This window comes from Tripterygium wilfordii, chromosome 18 (assembly GCF_013401445.1).
Source record: "Tripterygium wilfordii isolate XIE 37 chromosome 18, ASM1340144v1, whole genome shotgun sequence".
Lineage (NCBI taxonomy): Eukaryota > Viridiplantae > Streptophyta > Magnoliopsida > Celastrales > Celastraceae > Tripterygium > Tripterygium wilfordii.
This window is the reverse complement of record NC_052249.1, coordinates 9,550,462-9,566,201: the sequence shown is the minus strand read 5'-3', so window position 1 is coordinate 9,566,201 and position 15,740 is coordinate 9,550,462. Positions and strand designations below refer to the sequence as shown.

At 39.1% G+C, this 15,740-nt stretch overlaps 1 protein-coding gene across 1 annotated transcript; it reads right to left on the bottom strand.

Moving 5' to 3' along the window:
* Window positions 1-6,822: 6,822 nt before the first annotated feature.
* On the bottom strand, window positions 6,823-15,584 carry LOC119983866 (BRASSINOSTEROID INSENSITIVE 1-associated receptor kinase 1-like). The gene is made up of 11 exons (XM_038827599.1): window positions 15,227-15,584; window positions 14,328-14,460; window positions 14,159-14,230; window positions 11,379-11,522; window positions 10,786-10,857; window positions 10,604-10,675; window positions 10,434-10,513; window positions 9,164-9,292; window positions 8,743-9,084; window positions 7,947-8,341; window positions 6,823-7,519 (listed from the first exon to the last, which is right to left on the bottom strand). The coding sequence occupies exons 1-11, from the start codon at window positions 15,351-15,353 to the stop codon at window positions 7,202-7,204; spliced, it is 1,884 nt and encodes a 627-aa protein (XP_038683527.1). The 5' UTR covers window positions 15,354-15,584; the 3' UTR covers window positions 6,823-7,201.
* Window positions 15,585-15,740: the final 156 nt, after the last annotated feature.

Genomic DNA, 15,740 nt, shown 5'->3' with positions numbered 1-15,740 from the left:
AAGGAGGTACTTACAAGATTCGGACCAACAGGCTACGTGGACTATGATGAAGCATTATCCCGAATCAAACAAACGGGAGACCTGCGTGATTATTTGAAGGAATTTGAGAGACTATCAAATCAAGTATGCGGATGGCCGGAGAATGCCCTCATTGGCACCTTTATTGGAGGACTAAAGCCAGAACTAGCAAGAGCTGTTAAAGCAAGCAGGCCACGGTCATTGAGAAAAGCTATAGAGTGCGCCCGTTTGGAGGATGACCATCTAAACGACGCAAGGAGGAGTATGAAGAGTGAATATCGACGACCAACAGCAGCCACTGAAGCTACAAATCCAAAAAACACCGGCACCACTAATATCGCCCCAAGATCTCTTCCACCGGGGATCAAAAGGCTATCATGGGAGGAGATGCAGAAACGTAGGGAAAAAGGATTGTGCTTTAACTGTCAAGAGAAGTTTACACCGGGGCACAAGTGCAAGGTCCCTCAAGTTTTCATTATTGGAGCATATAAAGAGTCTGAAGATGAAGTAGGTACTGAAGAAGAGTTGCGAGATTCTAGTCTCGAAGGGAGAGAAGAAACCGATGATCATATGATTTCAATGCATGCTCTAGCAGGTGTAAGAGGCCCCAGAACCATGAGGTTCCAAGCACTGATTCAGAACCACCAGGTTTCTATTCTTATTGATAATGGGTCGTCACACAATTTCATCAGCATTACCACGGCAGAGAAGTTGCAGTTGCCAATTAAACCGGTGGAACCTTTCAACGTCCGAGTAGCAAATGGGGAACAGTTAACGTCTAATGAGGTATACTATAAGGTTCCCATTAAGATACAAGGTATATACATATGTGTGGATCTGTTTGTGCTCACCTTGGTAGGCTTGGATATCGTATTGGGAGTCCAATGGTTAGAGAGTCTCGGGAGAGTGGTGTCCGATTACCACCATATGACCATGGAATTTGCTTGGGGTGATGGGTGGGTGAAACTTACCATGCAACCAACGGAGAAAACAGAAACAGTGCAAGCCCGAAACTTGGAGAAATTATGCAAAAAAGGAGGGCAGTGTTTTTCAGTACAAGAAACAACCGGCCAAGAAAACAAAAACCCAATTGTTGTGCATGATGACGTACAAGTATTATTAGAGGAATTTGCCTCTGTGTTGGAGGAACCAAAATCACTACCACCGTCAAGAGCTTTTGACCATAAAATCCCTCTCAAAGAAGAAGCAAAGCCAGTTAATGTGGCACCCTATAGATATGCGCATTTCCAAAAAAATGAGATTGAGAAGCAAGTAGCGGAGATGCTTCGGAGTGGGTTCATACGGCCTAGTAACAGCCCATTCTCTTCGCCGGTGTTGTTGGTCAAAAAGAAGGATGGAACGTGGCGATTTTGCAATGACTATCGGGCCCTCAACGAAGCCACAATCAAGGATAGGTTCCCAATTCCAACCATCGATGACATGTTAGATGAGCTGGGCGGGGCGCAATTTTTTTCTAAATTGGACTTGCGAGCCGGATATCACCAGATTCGAGTACACGAGAAGGATATTCACAAAACGGCGTTTAGAACGCATCATGGCCATTACGAGTATCTGGTAATGCCGTTTGGACTGTGCAATGCCCCATCCACATTCCAATTTGCAATGAACTCCATCTTCGGTATGTTCCTTCGGAAGTTCATATTGGTATTTTTTGATGACATTCTTATCTACTCACGGACTTGGGATGATCATATTGCACATCTACGTACAGTCCTTGGTATTTTGAACTGTCACAGGTTTCACATTAAACCCTCAAAGTGTGCATTCGCGCAAGAAGAGACTGAATATCTCGGTCATATTATTTCCCAACAAGGAGTACAGGTGGACCGTCGAAAAATTGAAGCAATGATAAATTGGCCCAAACCGAAGAATCTATCAATGCTAAGAGGATTTCTCGGACTAACCGGGTACTATAGAAAATTCGTGGAGCATTATGGTCTCATTGCCAAACCTTTGACAGACATGTTGAAGAAGGGCGGGTTTCAATGGACCCCGAAGAGTGAGACAGCATTCGAGTACCTCAAAGAGGCTATGTCGAAGACACCCATCCTTGCTATGCCAGATTTCGAGATGGAATTTGAGGTTCACACTGATGCAAGTGACATGGGGATCGGTGCGGTGCTAACACAAAATGGTAGGCCTTTGGCTTATCTCAGTAAAGCCCTCGGGCTGAAGAAAAAAGGGTGGTCAGTGTATGCCAAGGAGATGTTAGCTATCATCGAGGCGGTTCGATTATGGAGGCCCTATTTGCTTGGACGAAAATTCAAAATTCTCACCGATCAACGACCCTTGAAGCACTTATTGGAACAAAGAATCATCACACCAGAACAACAGAAATTCGTAGCGAAACTGTTGGGGTACGAGTTTGAAATTCACTATCGTCCTGGCAAAGAGAATCATGTGGCGGATGCACTATCACGGAGGGAAGAAGGGTCGGTACTGACTGCAATCTCAGGTCCCAATTGGCCTATTTGGGATGAGATTAGAGAACAAACCCCACTGTGTCCAAATGGCCAAGACATTAAACGGCAGTTAGAGGAACAACCTGAGGAGGAGACAGATTATGAATTGAAGCGGGGACTAATTCTTTTTAAGGGACGAGTATGGGTACCAACTGGAGCCGACCTACGGAGCAGAATTATACAGCATTTCCATGACTCGACTATAGGTGGTCATTCAGGGATTTATCGGACATGGGCGCGGATAGCTCAAATTTTCTACTGGCCAAGAATGAAGCAAGAGGTACGGCACCATGTCTCTGCGTGTGATATATGTCAACGGATCAAGAGTGATTCACGTAAGCCGAGTGGTCTTCTCCAACCATTACCGGTTCCACAGAGGGTGTGGGAGGACATATCCATGGATTTCATTGTCGGACTACCTCGGTCTAATGGGTTCGATGGGATATTAGTAGTGGTGGATCGACTAACGAAATATGCTCACTTTGTGGCCATGGTACACCCATATACAGCCAAATCAGTAGCCCATATATTTGTGAATAATATAATCAAACTCCATGGTATACCAAGGTCAGTTATCACAGATCGTGACCGAATCTTCATTAGCAATTTTTGGAGTGAATTATTTAAGTTGCAAGGGTCTAAATTATCAATGAGTTCAGCTTACCACCCTCAGACGGACGGTCAAACTGAGGTAACTAATCGATCATTAGAGCAGTATCTTCGAGCATTCACGCATCAGAATCCTCGAAAGTGGGAAGAATTTTTAGCTTGGGCAGAATATTGGTACAACACTACGTACCATGCTTCCACCAAGCGGACTCCATTCGAGTATCTCTACGGACGTACACCACCAGCTTTGGTCAGTTATACAGAGGGGTTATCACCAAATGATGAAGTGGATAAAGAATTAGTGGAGAGAGACGAGTTGCTCAAGGACCTCAAGAATAACTTGGAGAGGTCTAACAACCGGATGAAAAACCATGCTGACCAACATAGAAGAGATGAGCAGTTTAACCCTGGAGATTGGGTTTACCTGAAGATTCAGCCACATAGACAGAAATCACTATCTCAAAAGGCACTCTATAAGTTAAGTAGTCGATTCTACGGACCTTATCGCATTATACAGAAGATAGGTGAGGTCGCATATAAACTAGAGTTGCCAGATGATGTTCAAATTCATCCGGTATTTCACGTGTCCCAACTCAAAAGAAGGATAGGAGATGGCGTGGTCAGTACCCCGGTCTTACCGCCGGTAGATCCTGAAGGAAGAATGTTGCTGTCACCATTCAAGGCCCTGGAGTATCGAAGGATCAAGCGAGGAAACCGCCTACGGTGGGAAGTTTTAATCCAATGGGATTCGTTAATAGAGGAGGATGCAACATGGGAGGACGTGGATATGTTCAAAGTGCAGTTTCCCAACTTCACACTTGAGGACAAGTATGTTCTTGAAGGAGGGAAGAATGATGAGGATCAGGGGAGATTATTGAAGAATGCATACAATAGGGGCCGAAGACTGAAACTCAAAAAGAAGCAGGGACATGTAACAGCCATGCAAGCTAACTTGATCGTGGACAAGCCAGCTGGAGCATCGGCCACATCAGCAGAGGAAGTAGTGGAAGATACTATAAGTTCAATCAGAGAAGCAGAGATGTGCAGATCTTCTTAATTGAAGGAAGATATTGGAGTCAACTATTTATTTAATAAGCATAATATTACTACCAATAATGTAGCCTAATAATTAGGCTTGAATTAAAGTTTCCTGATTCTAGTTTCCTTAACAAGTATGGTTGATATGTAAACGTCTGGGGTATAAGAACCAGACTAGTATGAAGTATTAGAGAAGAAGAAAAATTATATACAAAACTGAGAGTTATTCTCAAACCCTTTGTTTTCTTGTCTTCAAGTAAGTTCAAGAATTCATCAGTCTCACACCGCACGGTCATGTTTTTTCATTGTTGTAGTGCAAAAATATGTTTGTTTTCAGATTATGAAGTCCTCCCTATTGGAGAATTTTCGACAATTTAGAAAGGCACGGATTAACGCTTTCGTTAAAGTGTTATTTGCCTCCACCACTTTGGTGTGCATAGGATAGCAGCAAATACACTTCCAAGATATAATGAAGCACCACGTATTTAACGTTTGATGTTCGGCCTTTACACAAAGGAAGAATACCCAAAAATGATTAAGAAAAACAGAAGTTTAACAAGTGCTTGGAATTCTATTTTGCAAGGATAGAATCCAAGTTTGAGAGTTTTTGAGATGATTTTTAAATTTTAATTGAATGTCTTGGCGTATTTATAGAGAATAACACACCTTTTGATAAAATGTTGTATCCAAAAAGAAACACACCTTTTTGGTGAAGGGTTGTGTCTAAAAAGAAAGACATCTCTTGTCAAAAGAAACACACCTTTTGTGAAGGATTGTGTTCAAGAGAAATTGTAAGAAAAGAGTTGTATTCATTGGTATGAAACTACCAATATAAAAATTTCTTTATTATTTTGAAAATATTTCAACACTCTCCTCTGCTCTAATGATAACTAGCTACTATTTGATTCTTGGATTAATGATTAGATTGTTAATAATGATTTTTACTCTTCTTAGGTTGGTTCAATAGAAGGAAGGGTTGGAGTACATCCTTTGGATGATGCGCAACAAGCTAAGAACTTCACCTTCAAGTGCTATAGAGAGGGCAACGAGATATACTCAGTGAACTCCTTGAGCTTCCATCCTGTAAGAACCTCGTTGCATTGTACTGACATGGTTATTTAAAACTTGAGTTCTGAACAGTTGAAAGTTTTTTTTGACCAACTAAGGGAAGCTATATATTACTCATTTAGCTGTCTATCCGGCATGGGAGTTGTGTTGCTCATTTTCGGCCTGTCTTGTTGTCATTTTTTCATTTGGTCCCGTTTGACCATCTAACTGAAGCAGATATATTGCCAGACACGTCTTAACTCAAATCTTTAAGCAACCAGTCACTTTAGTGATTGGAATTTCAATTACATACAGCATACAAAATTCTCTATTAATTGAGATATTTATGAAGCGATGTGATTGGTTGTTTAAACTTGAAAGACTGACGTGGAGAAAGTTATATGGTGTTAAGATTTAAGAAAGGCTTTACACAGTCCGAAAACTGTCACTTGTATCAGACTGACAGTTGCATTGATATTTTCAGGCAACGTCCAGGTGCAGTCAACCTATCCCTTGCAGTACTTTTAACAATGATGGCTCAATATTCGCATACTCGGTATTCACATTTCTTCTCTTCATGCATATGCAACCAACGCTGATCCAACATTTCCGCATCATTTAATTGTGGATGCATACCGTTTATCATTGTAATGGTATTTTTTAGGAGGCCAAAAAGTGCTCTTTATAATTTGCCTGCATGGAAATATCAGAGACATTCGTGATACTGAATTTATTTTCATGAAAGGTAAAGAATGCCTTAAAAATTGTGGGTTTGCATTATTTGGTACTAATTGCTTGAATTTTAACTGACAGGTGTGTACTGGAGTAAAGGTGCTGAAAATCATAATCCTGCAACGTCAAAGACCTACATTTTTCTGCACTTCCCGCAGGTACTCTTTCTTTAACTATATTTAGATCAATGATACTATCTGGTTACGAGGTTAATAATATCTGATTGCATCACTGATGCTTTGTGGAATAAAAGAGTCCGAGGTCAAAGGAAACCGCGTACCGGAGCTACAGGTAGAAAATGAAGATATTGCATGTAAAGCCCGAAGTAAAACATGGAATTTTGGCTCATTTTTCCAACGCGGATGTCATCCTCTATTTCAAATGGTGATGGCCACTCAGATGCGGATGTCAATTGTCTATATAATGTATAGATTGTACAGTTCCGTGTTGAAATGCCCTTCTAGTTGACAGGCAAGTGCAGGCTTGGATTATTTTTGTCAGATTCTCAAAATACTTGCCATAATTGTCCTTTAGTTGTTTCAGTCTTATTTTAGGGTCTTGATTTGAATGTCCATTTTTTGTTGAAGCTTTCCGGTAAGCTAAATACAACTAGCCTGACTAGGTCGGATCGGGGAAAAAGGACTGCATTTACTGTGTGTAGTCGTAGCCGATGGGTGACGATCGGCTACTGTTGTCGTCGACCCCACACTTGCATGAATAATCGTCGTATGCATTTCCTAAACAATAGAACACCAACATGCAGGTATAAGACTAGTGTGCTTACCAAGAAAAACCAGTTCATGCCTGTTATTACTACTAGGGTATAGTTTGTACTATAGCAGGGTTTTGGTCCCAAACAATTGACCGTATCTTCTGCATGGAGATAGCGAAATCATTGAATATTTGAAGGTCATATGCCCTTAATCAAGGTCGATGACCAGAAATATGAACATATTTATTAATTTAATAACATTCGATAATTCTTGTGATACATAAAAATGAAATGGGTGTGCTCTAATGGCCTTTCCTTTCCTGTTAACAAGCACCAAAGGTTTGCAAATGCCAGTGGGCAACCCTCTATAAGAATTGCAGCCATGTACATCAAGTGACTGACTCCAATATGTAATATAAACTAGACATCAACCCATCCCCAACAAGAAAGAGAGTGACAAAAAAGGAAAACAAATGGAGAAAAAGAAAGGGACTACGTGCACATGTGTAAGAATGATACCTAATTGATCTCGAAAAGACGTTCATAAGGTGAAAGGGAAGGATCATCTAGGACCAGACAGTTCATCTGGAGGGACGTTCGATGTGGAATCGATGATGAGCCAAGGCGCATTTGGGTGGTGGGGATGAGTAAATTCCTCACGAAACATATCCGCTTTCTGCCATTCCTCCCATTTCTCAGCCAAACCATCACCTTCAAGCATTCTTACTACCTCTGACATCTTAGGTCGTTCCATTGGGGAACCTTGCGTGCACAGAACAGCCACCTGGATCAGCTTTTCCACTTCTTCGTCAATGTAATTGCCCTGCATGTCCGCATCAACCAGTATCTCCAATTTCTTATCTTTTAAAAGGCCTTTCACCTGAATCGACAAAGTAAGCCAGAGAGGAAAGAATAATCAGGAGACCAAAGGTCAAATTTTATAAAACCACACTTTAACAAGCCAGTGTCCACATTGCAAGTATTTGTAGAGGGGAACTTTACAAGTTTACCAATTTTTTGGTATGTGAAACAGATTAGTGCTCTAAAAACCAATATGAGCTATTAATGAAATAAATGCTATGATATGCTCCAATCAAGCTACCCAAACACGTGCTAATTACTTTCCTTTATTTACCGTCAGCAACCATGAAATTGGTAAACCCAATGCTACCATTATCAGGGAAAGCCTTTGAGACCTAGGAGAGGCTGAAAAATAGTGTTTTTTTAAAAAAAAAAAAAACTCTACTGTCCTTGTTGGGGTAAAATGTAGGAGGTGTAGAAGGGAGAGAGTATATGGATATACATACCCAATCGAGTAGCATTACATCATCGTCATTTGCCAGCCGTGCAAGATCAAAAGCCCGCTGTCCAGTTATCAGTTCAAGAAGCATGACACCATAGCCGAAAACATCAGTCTTCTCTGAAGACTTTCCAGTTGAGAGGTACTCTGGGGCGATATGCCCAATTGTGCCACGTACAGCGGTTGTAACATGAGTATCTTTGTAGTCCATGAGTTTTGCCAATCCAAAGTCTCCAACAACAGCTTCGAATTCCTCATCCAGTAGTATATTTGCAGCTTTTACATCACGGTGAATAATCTTGGGGTCACAATGATCATGCAAGTAAGCAAGCCCTCTTGCAGCTCCAAGTGCAATCTGCTTCCGCGCTGGCCAAACAAGTGGGGATTGCGATTCTGGGCGATCTATAATAATGCACTGAGCGAACTAAATTAGTAATTACATCAAATCAAAGTTACAACAAGCTTCTCCAGGGGTGGGTCCAATGCAGCCCTACCTCTTAGAGGTGCCACGTTCTCAAATAAAATAATCAAATTTCATAACTATAAAAAGAAAATTCAGAAAATGTACTTTGAAATAAGGATTTGTATTGAACTGCACTGAAGAAGAAAATGATTTATTTTCTTTGTACTTGATATCCTCTTTCAAATCATATAAGCTAAAACCATAAGGGGTTGACCAGTGGCAACAAATATAAATGCAAAGACAGATTAAGAGAAGACATTGGCGTATACATGCTTAATTTAGTGAACACATACAAAAAACACATCAGCAGAGTTTATATTCTACTTCTAGCAAGCAATACCTCTTAAACACGATGCTACACTTCCATTTGCCATATAGGGATAGACAAGCAATCGTTCCGTTGGAGTCATACAAAAGCCACGGAGACGAAGCAGATTCCGATGCACAGCCATGCTGATCATTTCCACTTCAGTTTGGAACTGCAGCTCCCCACCCTGAGTACGCTCCTCTTTCAATCTCTTTACTGCAACTAGAGAACCATCAGCTAATCGTCCTTTATAGACTTTACCAAATCCGCCCCTACCCAGAATGTTCTTATTGCTAAAAGCATCAGTTGCAACTTGTAGTTCACGCAGAGAAAACCTTTTGAGCTGTCCTAAATGGACTTCTGGATCCTCTTCAGCTGGAAGGAAAAGCAGAAATGCAGATTTTAGATTCCATACAGAAATCATTCGAGACCTTTTTTTCCATAAAATACTAACCGGGTACATCAAAAAAGTGATCTTGTGGTTTTCTCCGCCGCCAGTAAGCAATTGCAATTGCAGGAGCAGCAAATAGTAGAGCAGCACCAGCAGCAACTCCCCCCGCAATAGCCCCAATGGCACTGCTACCTGTTGAGGTGACATTTTATGAAAGAAATTAATTTTCCTGTGATTTTATAATATTATATGGAATAAAAGAATCTATTCCCTTTTATTAGTGGCTTTTCTTTTCTTTTTTTTAAACTTTTTCCAACGTTGCACCAAATGCAGAATGTTATTCTACTGGTTATCTTCTGTCACATGATAAGTTGTAACTCTCACTGCAGAAGTTCAATCCAAAATGAAGACAAAACACCTACAGGCAATCTTTATGTAGTTAGAACTTCGACGTTGAATTGATTACAATGGTTTGACCAAGACCATTTTGTTTGAGGCTCTAGGCACAAGCAGGTGAGTCTATCAGGGGAATTATAACATGTAAATAAACCTTTACTGAAGGCATCAGTTAATATTCGACTCCACCGCTTACAAATACTAGTGTTTGCTCACTAAAAGAACAGAAAATCTCATAGTAAAGAGGAAACCGAATTTGAATTTTTGCAAATGTAATGTAATGTTAAGTGGCTGGTCTATAAGACAGTATCCAGTATCAACTGCAAAGGCACTTCACCACTGATAGTTGTTTCTTAAACACGTTTGCTCATCAAATTGTTTTCTTGCACATACTGGTTCTAATTTCCATTAAAAATAGAAAAGAATGTGAGAATACAAGTGAAACTATGAAGGCACTAATCATGAAACAAATTTAGGAAAAAAAGCATAGAAATTTCTGATTGAAATTAAAGGGAAAAAATACAGAGATCATGACTGCTCGATAGAAGTGGTCAAGGTATTGGATAGAGCCTCCTAACCCCAATTCCTGTCAACGGAGCTGGTATTGCAACTTCAACTCAAATCCATGAAATTTCATTTCAATAAATGCAAGATAGCTACTCTTTACTTCAGGATTCAACTGAATTTCCAAGAACTTGACAACGTGTGAAAGAATTATATTCATGAATCATGACACCACCATACTTAATATATTATTCTCCTTATCCATTCAAAAGAGAGAAAATCTCTCTTACATTTTTTCCGTCCATATCAAACAATCCTCATCATTCAAAGCCTTAATCCCAAACAGTTTTATATGCTCTTCATTAGCTATTTTCAGGATCTAGTTCACAGGTAACAAAAATTTAAACTCTTCAATTTCAAAAAGTATACTAACCAGCAGATGGAGCTGGGGGAGTTGGAACAATCGGAGGAGGGGGAGAAACTGTAATATTGTTAAGATGATTATTTCGAAAACTGCAAAGGAGGAATGCTGCACTCAGTAATATAAGTTGATAGGTTAGTCCACTAAATGAGTGCAAAAATTATAAATGACTCTAGGAAAACCTGATGGGAGTAAATTGTGAAAATGAGCCATTGACTGGGATATCGCCGGTCAGATTGTTGTTTGAAAGATCCCTGCATGGCAATATAAGTTAAAGGAAAGATATATACCACACCTGAATGAAACTGTAAATTGAATATCTATTTTGTACTTGAAGTACCAAAGACATCATTCAAACACTTACAGGACTTGCAGCGACGTAACAGTAGTCAACAACAAAGGAATAGTTCCAGTTAAGCCGTTGTTGTTAAGACGCCTGTACTATCAGAGAGAATATTATTTCTTGGGGCAGAAATTAGACCAAAGATATTAAATTCTAGAAACCCATAACTAATGCATAATAATATCAAATGGCCTGAAGGATTATGCTAAATATTATACTCTTATATAACAGCGCCACACCTCTAATTGCAACTTTGTTGTCTAGACAACCGAATTTACACTCTCTTCAGAGTTATAGCCTGTGAATTCTTCCAAACAAATAGCCTGTGAATTCTAACTCCTATTATGAAAATAATTAGGGAACAGACACAAGTAACATAGTGCTGGCAAGATAGTGTCAGCTTATCATTACAAAGTAGCAATAAATTGACTAGCCTATATTATTAACAACCATGGAAAGAGAAACATTTCTCTTTTGTGTTGCTGTAATTACTACTATTTTAGACTCTGGCTGTCAAATACTGTACCAAAAATATATGGAGATTATGAGAGATAAAGCACAAACATCATAAGTTCACAAATTAAAAACGCGAGATTAAAGATATGTGTCCATACAGGAAACGAAGTTTCGAAAGTTTGCCCAAGGTTGGTGGAATTGTACCCGTTAACTTGTTCACGTAAAGATCCAAGCTCACCAAGTTTGTCAAATCCCCAAGCTCCACTGGAATTTTTCCACTGATATTATTGCCATAAAGTTCCCTGTCATAAAAAAATAATAATAAGTATTCCACTGTAAAAGAAAAAAGAGTGTAATGGAAGCACATTCTACACTCAAAAAAACATAGGAGGTTCCATTATACATTCAAGCGCAGGCAGTGCCAGAGAAACATTAACAAGGCATAAAAATCTATATTTTTTATCAAAACAAACGAAATGTCCATAAAGTCCATATTGAATATTTAAATGTTAGTTTCATCTGTTCAGCACTTCAGCCAAACAAGAATACTACCTAATGCAGCAAAAGAAAGGTCTACAAAACAAACACAGGGAAGGGATAAGAGAGAGTTCTTGAAAGATCACTTCTTAAATAACTTTCCTCGTCGTGATAAACACAAGCAAGAATTTGTTTTGGAAGGAATAAATAAACTGACATTGAAGAAGCATTTATCATGTAGAAGCAAACTACGGTAATCAACCTCTGCCTACCAATATTCCAGCAGAAACATAAAAGAAGTATATGAGTGTTATTGAATGCACAGCCGGAAGCTGGAGAATGAGAACTACTCGGTTAAAGACAAGCAGTTGCAAGAGATAGGAGATATAGGTGTTTCCTTTGTAAAGAAGAAGTGGAAACTGTTAGTCACCTCCTTATCCAGTATGACTGTCCTAGATTATCTTTTGTGTAGCTTAATTATCTTCTTTTTTTTACAGACCAATATGTGGCCTAGAGGTAGAATTGCAGTTGTGCAACTTAGAGGTCACATGTTTAATTCTTAGAAATAGCATCTCCAAATATTATGTATAGGAGTAAGGTCTGCGTACATCTTGTCTGTTCCTGACCTTGCCCACTGTGGGAGCCTTGTTCAAGGGAGGAGTTTACCCTTTTAACCCTTACTTGTCTATTTTTTTCTTCTCCTTGTACTATATTGGGTGGAACCCCCTTTGTGACATTCAATAAAACATTTCCCATTCAAAAACATAAAAGAGAGAGGAGGAAAAAATACTAATGGCACAAAGATTGACAATTTGACATATTGTTGCCTGTCGATTGCTACGTTGAGCGAGGGAGAAAAGAGAACAAGCCCATCAATATACTATGCAAGGTTTATAGGTGGCTATAGAAATTCCTCAATAATAGACTTAAGCAGGAATAAATCATCAATCCCACTTGGAATGCATCCAGTCAAGGCCGTCAGATTCTCAATGCTACTTTTATTGCAAATGAGGTTGTGGATTATCGTTTAATGCCGAGCAACAACTTCTTCTTTGGAAGCTCGACATGTAGAAAGCGTTCGATAACCTCAATCGAAATGTGTAATTTGCTGTTACTGGAAAGGGAGGTTTTAGTAAAAATAGACCAACTGGATGAGGGCCAACATGACTACAGCCTCGTTTTCTGTCATTATAAATGCTGGAGCTTCCAATTTTTTTCATTCTTCAAAGCCTTTGTCCCCATTCTTGTGCATTCTTGCAATTGATACAATGAGACCAATGATAGATAAGGGAGTTGAAGACGGGTTTGCAGAGGGAACTGAAATAGGGGGAAAAAGATTGGCTGGAATTATTCCACCAATTTCACCAAATCTGCACCATTGAATGGTGGGGTGTGGTGTTGTCAAATCCAATGCAATCATGCATTGAATGGTGGAGATTTGGTGGAATTGGTTGGACTAATTCCAGCCCCCCCTATCCCAAATAGGGAAGGGTGAAAAGCAAGTCATCTTCTCCCAATTTTAATACGCAGACATACTTCAATCATGTGCGGTGCTAACCTAGATCACGACATTAATCTTAGACCCATCTTGTTGGTTGAGGTGGCATCTGGTTTGAAAGTGAACATTGGCAAAAGCAATATCACAGTTGTTGGTCCTGCTTTCGGTGCAAGTGCTCTAGGGTGCGAAATCCCTGCTTTACCTGGCTAGTATCTTGGCTGTCTACTCCGATTAATCTATCAGAATCATTCAAGGAGTTCTTAGAGCACATCAGATTGATTAACTTTGAGTCAATTCTAACTTTTCTTCCATATTATTCACTTTTCTACTTTTCTACTTGTCTTTGAGGGCTATGTTGTTTATGAGTTTATCCCATTTCCTAGATCCAACTGTATATGAACTCGTCATTTTAGAGGAGCAATAATAGTTTAAATGGTAAAGCTCCATACTGCCCTGCACAAGAGTAGGGATTAAGAAAAAAGAAAGGAATTAAGTTTCTACAGATTTAAGATTATTGACACAGTTTTCTATCCGTAACAAAGATTAAAAAATAAAAATTAAAACCAATCAGCACCCTACTGTCAAAACTCAAAACCCTGTCGCTGCAGTTCGTAACACTGCAACTCCATTGTCACTTAAGACAATGCATATTGTTAGAACTCATTGTATAAGAGCTTGCTCCCTAGAAACTTCATGAACTTGTATATGGTATCTCATTACTCCACATAGGCTACCATAGTAAAACTTTTAACCACTATTCTTATCAAAATGCAGTCTTGTTTAACCGAGGAAAGGCTAAATTCAGGTACTATAAAATATAAAAAGAAGCTTGTCTGTGTGCTATGATTAGTGAAAAAACTGCAAGAAAAAAGGCATACGCAATCCATCAATAGTAACAAGCATTATCCAATCAAAACCACAAAAGACTACAATCCGAAAAGCCTCAGCACATAAAGAACTTACAAGTACTGCAAATTAGGAAGCTGACCAAGCTGCGAAACCAATTGCCCAGATAGTAATGCATTTCCAAGATCACTAAGTGAACAAAGATGGCAACACAATGTTATCATGCTTAAGTAAAACTAAGAATAGAAGGCATGATTAGTTCAAAACAGTCACTGAGAAAGCTTACACTCGAGTGACACTATTTTCAGTGTTGCATGTGACATGAAACCAAGTGCAGGGATTAACAAGGGTAGCATCCCAACTTTGTAGAATGTTGTTAGGATCCTCCAAACTATTTTTTAATGCATTCAAAGCATCGCCTGCATCACATGGCATAACACCCATCATAAATCATCAATAACACTGTACAAAATAACTTGTCCGCATAAAGTGTCATGAATGAGGTCAATTAATGGAGATCAACATTAGGCCAAGAATCTCTAATCCAAGTACTACTATTTACAACAGGAAATCATAAAATCAGATATGCCACCATAATTACAAGCTCCACTTCAAGTTAGAAATTTAAATGTGCCCTTAATGTATCCATATTGGGAGCTAAAAGTAAATTCTAAAATTCATAACTACTAAGCCTGTTTGGTAGAGTTTATGTTGGAGTTTATATGCTAGCTTATAAGCTTCAAAATAATCTCTGCCAAACACCCAGCATAAGCTAGCTTATAAGCTCTAATAAGCTAACTTATAAGTTCTAATAAGCTCCAAAAAAATAAGCTTCAAATGGAAGCTTATTTTAGAGCATATGTTTGTTTTTTTCATTTGTTTTTGTTTCTTCTATTTTATTAATATTATATATAATACTATAAACTTTTTATTTTATCTTTTAAATTAAACTTAAATAGACTCTTTTTTTTTTTGAGCTTATAAGCGAGCTTATATTACAAGTTTCGTCAACTTATAAGCTAATTTATAAGTTGTCAAACTGAGCCTCAAGTATAGATCATCATAATCCTAAATTGAATCCCTAACAATAACAGGAAAAACAAAGTCCACAAAACGCTTCTATGCCACATAGTACACGCCAAAAAAAATTGAGATTGAACCAAAGAAGTGAAAACCTGTACACACCTTCAGTATTAGCAGCGACTCTCGAAAGAATCAATTGAAATAGCAAAACTGAGCAGACGAAAGTCGAGCCTGAGATCACCGTTACCGCTCGCTCCATCGTTCGCAAAAACCCCAATATCTTCTTCATACCATCAACACTCAAACATTTCAACGCTCCATCATCGGTTAGAACACCGATTCCCTCTTCACGCTATCAAATTTTGAGGAATTTCAAATTTTGACTCGAAAGGAAATCCAAACCGCTTGTTGCTTCTGAGAAAATGCATATAGAGATAAAAAGAGACGAAATTGGGAGGGCCAAGTCATCCGAGTACCTGCACCTCTGAATCTCCACTCTCCAACAAAGCTTCGGTCGGTATCATGAAATACAAGGCAAGACTTAAGAGGGTCAAACCGTCAAAGACGCAGCGTGTGGGACCCAACAGAGAAAAACGCACACGTAGTCAGTCAAGTCAATGACACCGATTAAAGTAACAAGTGGGCTTGGGCTTGTTCAGAGAGAGAACTTAGCCCA